The following is an 11,320-nucleotide window of genomic DNA, read 5'->3' on the forward strand; positions in this document are numbered from 1 at the left end:
GAACGCATTATTAATAAATTAATAATGAATTAGCATTATTATAATAATGAAAAATGAGAAATATACGTATGGTGTAAACGAATGTATACCATTAATTTAATCTGATATTTCTCCTTTACTCGATCATTTTCTACGTTTATTTTGCAGTCATTCAACATACATACATACACACACATATATATATATACATATATATACATTATGAAATTGCTTTTGTAAGTGTACCTGCAAGCAAAAACCGCATAGAGGCGACGAAAGATAGATACGGCAATAATTTCGCGATGGAAGCAAACAATTTTCCAGCAACGATACATAGCAGTTTGCATTTGGTTCGCTGTAATTGACTACACAGCAGACCCATTTTGATTCTCAGGAATTTTTACGGAGGCACGGTTCCACCTCGAAGTTGTGTCGGAAAGTTCGCAGTGCAGACAATTTACCGCTCACGTCGACGAATCGACCAGATCAACGAAACTCGAAGGAAGAGGGCGTCGATGGCGACAAAGAGTCCTTTTTGAAGCCAACCCCGGAAGAGAAACCAGAAGACGCGAAACTGAAGGGGCAGACCACCTTCAAGGGCGGTTCCAAGGAAAATCATCAGCAACAGACATCGAGGTGAGTTCGGCGAAGTCGCATGGTTTAGCTGTTTAACCAGTTAATTGTTTTCCACGTGAGTACTCAAAGAGAAAAGAGCTAACTCGTTCGTACAGAACAACATTAAAAAACCATAGCTGTCGTAACTATGCTCTAAATTTTATGCATTTACAATAAGTATTAGTAGGTAGCATTTAAAGTATAGAAATACTAAAAGAATTTAATAATATTTATATATTATAATAATAACACATTTTTCTTGCAACTAATGAAAATAATTTCATTTTTTATTTTAAATCAATGTGAGAAAAGTCGTTGCACAACAAACACTATTTTCGCTAAAATGTTATGAACAACAGCTACGTGTAACTGCAATTTCTTTTCCATTGTCCACAGTTATTATTAACCCTTTGCACTCGAATGGTGACTGTGAGGCACCATTAAAATTGTTCTATCACGTTGAAAAATAATCTTTATACTAATAAAATTTGCATTTTAGAGATTGTTAAGATTATGTTCTGCCGATACGAATGACGAGAATCAATTACATATGCATAAAATATACATTGTTACATAAAATGGAAATACTATGAAGCCAAAAAAATTACTTCTGATTTCCAGTTAAAATGGCTTCGAGTGCAAAGGGTTAATATATAGGTTAGTCATAAGTAGGTTTTTATGCATTTATGGTATATATAAATTTTTGAAATGCAATTCGAACGTGAATATTAACAAGAATTAATTGTATCATTATTCTATGTGTTAAGTAACGTAAAAGTGTACAGAATAATTTTGCAGTATTTTGAGGAGAATAACTAAAAATTACTGTGAGAAATTTGTCAAGGAATATTCGGCTATACGCGCAAGGGTTAAATAATCAAAAGTAATTCAGTGTAATATAATCAAAAGTAATTTAGAGTAATTCAGAAATCTACATATGTATGAACAAGAATTTTCCACGAAAGTTTAGAAAATTTCTGTATTACATTCCAAGAATGTCGTAAATTAAGTAAAGCGATGTTAACTGACATGGATACCCGAATTGTGTCAACCTGCACCGGATGCCGCATACCGTAGCCGCAAAAGGAACTGTAAGTTTCACGCCACTTGAGAATCTTCGAAGGGTACAATTCCACGATTTTCATGGACCACAGGGAACCTTGCCAAACGTTTTCCCAATGTTCGGTAGCAGAAATTGTCTTTTTATTCGTGCTTAAATGCAGATCTCTTTGGTGAACTATCGGAATTCTTGAATTTACCGCTCAGAGGAGTGAGAATAATTTCTTCTTCCAACTTGCACAATTAACTACGAGTCATCGATTTCCCTACATTCGTTTTTATTATGTAAAAAGTTCACCTTTTACTTTTAATTATTTTTGTTAGCTCTAAAAATTCTTAATTATTATTTCTTTACATTCGCTTTTATTATTATATTAATTTTTATATTTATATTAATTATTTTTATCATAGTTCTAAATGTTCGAGTGTTGTCTATTTAATCAAAATTTGTATCTGTTAATTATTATATTTTTTTATTGAATAGATATCACTTTCTATTAACAAAAGTAATAATTAATTCTTTTTAGCAACCATATATTTTATCGCTTATAATATACTATACATCGCTTATAATATACCATACACTGATTTGCAATAATTGAATGCCCAATATGGAACAATTTTGAACGCTTACTTGTATGCAAATTAATAGCACAACAGATCTATAACCTACAAGAAAAATGAATAAATGTGGATTATAAATTCTATGTAGATTAAATGAATAATTAATGTAATTTACACACAAATTACTTGATTATCTGTCGGGAATCATTCCGACGGCTATGAACCAGCAAAAGGAACTGTCGGACCATGCCGAAAGAGTCTCGGCTCGCGGGGCTCCTGCAATCCCTCTTGCATATGGAAATCGTTTGCACATGAATCAACTACCCTGAAGTCGATTTATTATTCTATGACCTGGAATTTTTAAGTACTTGGAATATTCATAACTGTGACAACGCGATTTCTGTCGTCGCCAAACCTGCATGAAATCGTCAACCAGAAACGTCGTCGTCCTTCTAATGAATTATAGAAATCAATTTTCAAAATTAGTCATTTTGTAAGCTGGTCCAAAACATGATAAATGGAATGGTTCTATTGATTAAGGGGTCATAATGTGTATAAAGTAACGTATGTAATCAAGTAAATGTGCTTTAAATATTTTTCTACGTTTTTTGATAATTAAGATACTTTTTTTTTGATAATTAAGAGACATTTATCGACAAAAGTTAAAAAACACGTTACACAGTTGCATACTCAACCAAGAAACTAATTTTATTTTTCTATAATTATTTTTTGAATTTGATTTTTTATTTTCTTATTTTTGGTATTTCTTCTATTTGTCGAATGCACTAAATAAAACAATATTACAATATAAACAATGTGTTATAAGCTTCAATGCAATATGAATTTTTAATTTAATAAGGCACATATTTCTTAAGAAATCAAATATTAACTAAATGTTAACGATATCTTAACTTTTGTCGTAAAAATTATGTAACCGAACGCAATGTGTAACTATTATGTGTTTCAGATTTTATTTATGAAATTGGCTGTGTTGAGATAGAAAGATTAGAATAAATATCTCAATAACAGTTAGAACAACACTTTCGTATAGGACATTTCCTGTAATACATTTCCCTATCTCCAACCAAATTCAAGATAAAAGTCGTTCTACGCTCGAAGTGGACATGGTATATAAGAAGGTTAAAGGGAACGGTAGTGGTTTTTCGAAATAACTTCACTCAGTTCTAACACTCTGATTCGAATGAAGCTTAAATGGAAAAGATGGTTTCCTACTTTCACAGTGAAGCTTTTACTCTGATTATAAAGCTATCCGCGCATGCGAAAAATATTCTACGTCAAATTGTGTTTTTTAAACTAGGAGACTATTTTAATTGTTGTAATATGTTGACTATTTTAAGAACTTGAAATTGTTTAAAACTTTAGCTGTGTATCGTACACAGTACGCATGATATTAATCCAAAATTTAAAAAATAATGCTCGTCACAGACACTAATACTATTTTTCCATTATCAACATTCTAATTTTATGATATTTATGTCATATACATAGAGATTCAAAGATACTCTTGCTTAGATTTAAAAAATCACATGCAGAAGAATGTTTAATTTTAATTTGATACTATTTTTGATCGTACATCTGATTAACATAAATACTAATCAATTTCGTGAAGCTTCTACTGAGAAATTAACGTTTCGAAAGAATGCAAAGAAGTGAGGTTAGGCCGTCTACTGATAACTAAATGTGGAAAGTATGCGTGCAGTCAGTCCCATAAGTATTCGTACCCTCATTGCTTCTAAGAGAAATCTGTTGAAATCAAGGGATGCATGTAAAATTTTGCAATAAACTTTTTATTACGAATGAACACATGTATAAAGTTTATTTATACCAAATTATAACAAAATTGATTAACTAATAACAATTCGAAATTCATTCGAAAGACGCAAAAATGATTTGTTTTTCGTTAAAATTTGTTAAAAACTGCGATTTTCATAATTTTTAATTGTTCACAGTCCATGCTAAGGTTAACCGATATTGCTGAATTTTTCTGCATGAACGTGTTGGTAACGAGGATCGCTGAATTACCCACATAACCAAAACAGAGAATACCGATCTTTTGCTCATGCATCATTTTGTTTCCGAGCATCCTACATGTATAGTAAACGATCGTCCTGCATTAAAAGTGTCTTTATAGAATCCATATTCATCCATCATTATATAATAAATATCACTTTTCTTTGTAGTGCCCGGCGTCTAGTTCATTTAGTTATACCCGTAAAATCATAACAGAACGTAAGTTGCCGAAATCTACAAAATGCATTTTTTAAATTTTCGTCATAGGCATAAACAATTTTTTAACCATTGTATAGTAAACTAATTTCTCTATTATTTGAAAAAAATTTAGATCACCTGGCTCAATTATAAAACAATTATTCCGCTTTGATTGGTGACTCGAAAATAAAGTAAAATAATAATTTGTTACTTCTGTTGCAAGAAATAAGAGTTGCTTAAAAATTTTCTTGATTTTTAATGATAGTTAGATTAAGGATATTTATTCAAAATAAGAATCGTCTAAGGAGTAATGAAAGATACGTAGAATGTTGTTAAACTTGTTAAAATGCTTGAATTATTCTATCACGATATAAAAGAAAGTACGTTATCCTGTCTTTTTGTTAATGACTGTAACATTGTCTCTTCGTTGAATATTAGTGTATAACAGAACTTCATGGCTTATATTCTGTACAGGGATCTTGCCTATTTGCTGTTATTTAGCTGATAACATGGTAATCGGGCTACTTGTGCATGTATGTGCTCGGAATAATGGTAGAGTGGATACTGGTTCCTGCTATTACTTCAATTACTCGATTCACTATCATCGACAATAGATGAACAGATGCTAGTATTGACACAGGCGGGCCGTACAGATTGTGTTCTAATGCATTCTTATTTAACACGTGATTGCACAACGATATTTGGCCGTTATATTACAATAGTAAGTCAGGTTATGTACATTCTAACCTTCATTGTAACTTTTATTCATTTAATTCACATGAAACATATTTATTTTTAATTTCTTTTCCATACAACTTTTCCTATACTTAAATACTGATTTGTGATACATGATCCAAAATTAAAATTGATAAAGTACTTTAAAATGATCGTATAAAGATTTCTTACGCCAGTGGTCTTCTCTTTTTTTAATATTTAGTTCTTACAGTCAATTCAAATATCACCATTCTTTTGCAAGGCAGGTGTTATATTGGCGATTTTTATGTTTATTAATTATATTATTATATACCGTAGATTGGACTTATTTCGAATCTTTATTTATAAATCTATTTTTGATTAGGCATCACCTTCTATAAACCTTTTATCATTCATTTTTTTTCTACACGTTAGGCACCGTTTTTTTTGCAAGGCAGATATTATAAATTAATATATTTATTTATTAGTTAGATTATATTTGTTTCGATATTATTAGTTGAACAACTAGTTAATATCATTGTTAATACTATCATAGTTAAACACAGGATGTAGGAGGAAATGACGGTGCCAATCAGACAAGATCGGTGCCGAGATTCGGACCGGGATTTTTCGCATACTGCGACATTGCTTTAACCAATTAAACTATTCAGGTCGACCTTTTTAACCTCTTGGGCACGACGCGCCACTATTGTGGCTTTCGTGAACGTTTCTTGGTTTACTCAATTGTTTTATTAATTAATAAAGTAAACAATTAAAGTGAAAGTGTGTATGTACAATACACTAGGAAAAGAATATATGTAATTAATACTATATATAACTGTACCAAAAAATATTATATAATAAGAAAAATTGTAATTTAGTTATGAAAAATTTCATTCGCGTAAAATCCAGCCGTGCCTAAGAGGTTAATATTTAGTTTGATCTCGTCAAAAATAATACTTTATCACCAGACTGTGGATTTTATGTATTTATGACGAAACTTGGTAGTTGCGATTTAAAATAGCAGAAAGATTGAAAGATTGAAAAAAATGTCAATGTAGTGTTTTTAATCTATTAGAATTTTTATTATGCATAAAGGTTCCCTGTTTTGTAGTTACCGCAATATGCCTAGATTGGAACCCTTCATCCCAATTTAAAATTCGGCTTCTTACTAGAAAATGTTGAACTGGAATTATGTAAGGAAAGCTGCCAGATGCCGACGAAATATATGATCGAACAGCAAATTTTTACGATCGGGAAAACTTCGAGAATTCCAGGTGGAAAATTCGCATTAGTCTTCATCGGGGGAAACTTATGATTTGCGCTCGGATCGCGGATCTCCCTACTGAGAATAGTTTAGGGGAAGTATACGTAGGAGCCTTAACTTTCAACTTGGATAAAACTTCGCTTGTACAGCTTCCGTATCGCAAGTTTTCCAAATCACCACTTAATAAACACCATTAACTTTTATAGCGACCCTTCTTGGTACTTTTATTAAGAACAATGCCTTCGAACTTATGGTGTGTACAGTAACTACACATGATTTAGCAACGCCGACGTTTAGTAATTATTGATGAACGTAATTCCGAGGCGACGAAGTAAGAAGTTAGGCAACAATAGCGATTATAGTAAATTATTTTTCACGATGCCAGGTGGTGAAGATACTTTTCTCGAAACCATATTTCCACAGGGCTGGTAACAATTATTACAGTTTGGTAACAATTATTATTTTGATTCAAATGCTTTTAGTTACAAGTATTCTGCGGAGTTTTATGCAAAACAAAAATTATTTATATGCAATTTAACTAATTTGAGTAGTATAAAATTAAAGATAGAACTGGTTGTTTAATTGTTTGCAATTAAAGAAAGTACAAACTGTAAAACAAAGAATTTTATATAATTATTTCAATAAATTACCTTTTATCATTGACTCTTGTATTGTAATCAAATGTACCACCACGTTTGGAATCTAATCATTGACATATTCGAGAACCGTAGACCATTTATGGTATTGTAAAATAAAGGAATTATTTTTAAAAATGAAATTTTCAAAGTTAAGATCGTCGTAGTCAAGAAAAAGTAGTCAAACGAACTATAAAGTTAACACAAGGAATATATGTGATAATAAGCTTTCGAAATATTTGTTTCGCTAACAATGTCTGAACAGTATCAAGTATTCCTATTAACTGCTATTAAATGCGGAAATTCGAACCATTGTTAACAAAATGGAAGCTACAATTAGGATTCCTGTTACACGTAACTTGGCTAACTAGGACACCGCTCTGTTAACGGAATAAGGAAACGGGGGAATAAGAACTTTTAAGTTGAAATTCCCTTAAGGGATAGGATTACGATTTGAAATGTAGCAATATAACTATGTTTTCGAACTTTGCATAAGAGAATCCGTTTTGATGCCGACAAAGTGTATCTTTGGCAGCTATTTTATTTTAGCTGAGGCTCCATTAATATTAGTTTGTTACATAGAAATTAAAAATTACATGTAACTATACTTATGTAATCACTAGTCAATTACGTTATAAGAAAAGTATTGAAAAGTCTAAATAAATTCAGTTTTACTATTCTTACATCATATTTTTAACTGAATTGCTTTTTCTTATACTGGAATTATAAGATTGGATATAAGGATGTATACAGGATGTCCCAAAAGTCAACAATCTTATTAAAATCGAGAAATGGGCGGTTCCTGACATCATTTGAAGTAACTTTTTCCTTAGCACAAATGCAATTCACGGCTTTGTTTACGACTTATTAACAAAAAAACACTGACCAATGCGAGACGAGCTTGACTGGGGCGAAGCGGCCGAACCAACCAGTGGATGAAGCCCAGTTTTCATTCATTGGCTCGGTCGCTTTGCGTTAGCTTATCTTATTCCTCATTGGTTATCTTGTCTAAATCTGTGCACAAAGAAAAAGCCTGTATAAATCATAAGCTAATCGTTTAAAAGTCTGATCACGCTACTATTGAAAATAACAGTGAAAAATACAATGTATGCAATAATAAATTAATTGTGCCGTGATACATGCATAAATCATACAACATTTGTTATTTAGAACTGTACACAGATATCAGTAAAGTAGTCAAATTATTTACAATTCTCATTTATACACTGCAACTCATTTGTCTTTGCAATCGCCAATATTCTTGGTTTGCATAATCGACGCATACTCGCGATATATCAAAGGACAGCGACTTGCATGAATATTTTATTATCCCAGTGGACTCAATAAAGCTGTCTCCTACGCAAAACTTGTCACGTATATTTCATTTCCCACGATTTTATTATTCGAATTTCTTGTAGTGTGGATTAGAAGTTTTACTGCAGTTCCTAAGTTCTGCCTTGAATGCGAATACGTGCCTCTTTTTAAACCTGAATGGCTGCGGGCAATGCAGAGAATTCACAATCGTATGACACACTCAGCGATTCTCTTGCTATCAGGAACGCCATAGCTTGTAAATAATTTAAGAACTGTATTTTACCATACATTTATTGAATAACGGACCAATGATTCTATTATTCTCATATTAACAACAATCGAAATAAGATTAACTTTATCTCGAATTAGAATCAACTAACTCATTTCGAAATCAATTTTTAAATATTTTTTCAAATAAATTAATACTTATTAGAAAGTAGAATTTTAAGGGGAGGGGGCGGCGGTGACGACGTATATACATATGTATAACATATATATACTTATAACACTTAAATATTTACACTTTTTTGTATATAATATAGTTCTCGAAATTTCAAGGTGGAAATCCTGTTTTTATTGAAAAGATATATTTATCTTATTATATATCGAAAGCATGTTTATAAGTAGGAAAATGTAAAACTGTATCGATCCTAAATTAACGTCGAATGGGGGATGCATGGCACATAGCATAGTAAAAGAAAGCTGGTTAAATCTCGTTAACCATTAAGTTTAGAATCAACGTAGGTTTATATTTTGTACTTAGAATATTGCATTCTTTCGATCTATAATATAAATAATATACCACGCGCAATTTTGGTTTCGTCGATTCCGTTTAGGAACACTAAATTCGGATCTTTCCTGTAAACAAATGGACCGTTTTAAGCTAGCGATTGACAGAAACGGCCAGAATTGGCCAACAGGAGAGGTGTTGTGTGCCATCGAGACAACACCAGGCCACACGCGTCTCAGTGACTCGTCAGAAAATTCAGGAGCTTGGCTGGGACGTTTTGATGCATCCACTATATAGTCCAGACCCGGCACCAAGCGATTACCATGTTTATCTTGCATTTCAAAACTTCCTTAGCGATAAGAAATTGGCATCGAGAGAAGATTGTGAAAGTCGATTGCAAGAGTTATTCGCTATTAGGGGCCAAAACTTCTACGAGAGAGGCATTGTGAAGGTACCTTTAAAATGGCAACAAATTATAGAACAAAACGGTGCATATTTGACCTAAATCGGACAATCGGAAACATATTAAATAAAGTCTCGAAGTTCACGTAAAAATAATGGATTTCTTTCTCCCCAGCTTAATATATAGTAGCAAATATTACATAAACCCGTTGCATTGTATTAATCTTTCTTATGTAATTTTTATCTCGGCTTAACGTCATGCTAGTATAAAGCACAGTATTACGTATTGTTCGCGTGATGCATGAAGGGAGAGTATATAGTACTTCCAACAGATATTTTCTTTGCCAGATCGAATTTTCATATAATTTTATTATATGAAACATGATTTTAAAGGGGAACGTATTTTTCGTGTCATCTACAGGAATAGAAGAAAAATCATAAATCGCAAAAAGAGAAAAATTATTTTGGTTCTCAGTTTATCAGAAAAGATTTTTATGCAAATTACAAATTTTATGAGAACGAAAATAAAAACAATATAACATTTATTAAATCGGTAGAAAATATAACATACTGTACAATAAATTTAACCGTTTACACTCGAGGGCTCCAGAGTGAAACCACTTAAGATTTATTTTTAAATTAGATAGCTCTACGGAGACAATGAAAATAAATTTTGAATACCTCCGCTTCGGAGCACTCAAATGCAAAGAGTCGAAAGATATTGGCTTGTGTAGAATGTTATGAAAATAACGTCATTTTCTTGTTTAATTTAAATCAAAAACTATATAATTCGATGCAACTTTTTCAAACAAAGTATCCTTAGAATCACATATGTTTTAAAATAATTAATGATGCAGTTTAAACGTTTGAATGGCTATTCCTGTTTTTAACAGGATTCTTTGTCTTGTTAAATACTTTTTAGACTTTAATCTCGTTAATTTTAATTTATTTCCAACAATGCAAAAGAAACAAACAAAATATTAATATTAATATTTTAATATTTTTGAAAATCAGTGAACTCACGTATTTAAATAATATATACAATCACACACAAAGAAATATCTTTCCCAAAATTGAAACAAATGGCCTAAGTATTTTAAAAATGCTATACATAATTGTTAACATACTTGGATGAGATCTTCAGCATTCATATAAATTACAATTCACTCGATACATTCATACAATTACACGCATTGTTTAACTTTTGATTCTGTGCTTTGATAACAAAGTTCAAAAACATTAGTTCTATCCTTTTTCCATTATATTCAATTAAAATTCTTTGCTAGTTTAGACGTTGTCTAATAAAGCAGTCAACATAACCTGACGAACTGTATTTTTGAAAAATTATTCCGCTTTTAAAAGGCGATCGAATGTTTTAGTGAGTGACTGTACGTTGGGGAAAGATGACATAAAGTCGTAAAACTAAATGGTACGCACTATATAATTAAGTACATTCGTTAAAACAGTTTTGTATAAAATAGGAAACAAATTTTTAATTTTCTTGTAATAAAACGTGGGCAAATTTATCACGTAATTTAATATTAAGAATATTATATGGCACTTTTTTGTTACTGTTACAGGGATTCTTCGATCGCGTCGTCATCATCGTTTGTTGGTCGACGCTTCGCAGGATGGAGAGCCAGCGGAAGTCACGAATACGTTCCCGTACGACAACCTGCTTCCATGGACGAACGGTAAGACACTATTTTTATCGCAATTCTTTCCAGGTCAATTTACTATCAAAGTATGTATACCTAGCAATTTTACGGAGTTGACTTCTTTCAGTAGGTAGTGGTTTAGATATAATTTGGTGGGGGTGTGTAGGTGGGTTCT

General features: G+C 31.7%; 1 protein-coding gene across 6 annotated transcripts in view; it reads left to right on the top strand.

Moving 5' to 3' along the window:
• LOC144473481 (uncharacterized) overlaps positions 1 to 11,320 on the top strand; it is a 265,918-nt gene that overhangs the window by 233,218 nt on the left and 21,380 nt on the right. For all 6 annotated transcript variants that reach the window (XM_078187376.1, XM_078187373.1, XM_078187378.1 and 3 more), the window contains 2 exons: positions 374 to 615; positions 11,068 to 11,181. In XM_078187376.1, coding sequence (XP_078043502.1) covers positions 374 to 615; positions 11,068 to 11,181 — 356 coding nt within the window. The remainder of the gene's footprint in view (positions 1 to 373; positions 616 to 11,067; positions 11,182 to 11,320) is intronic.

The sequence above is a fragment of the Augochlora pura genome, chromosome 7, assembly GCF_028453695.1.
Source record: "Augochlora pura isolate Apur16 chromosome 7, APUR_v2.2.1, whole genome shotgun sequence".
NCBI lineage: Eukaryota > Metazoa > Arthropoda > Insecta > Hymenoptera > Halictidae > Augochlora > Augochlora pura.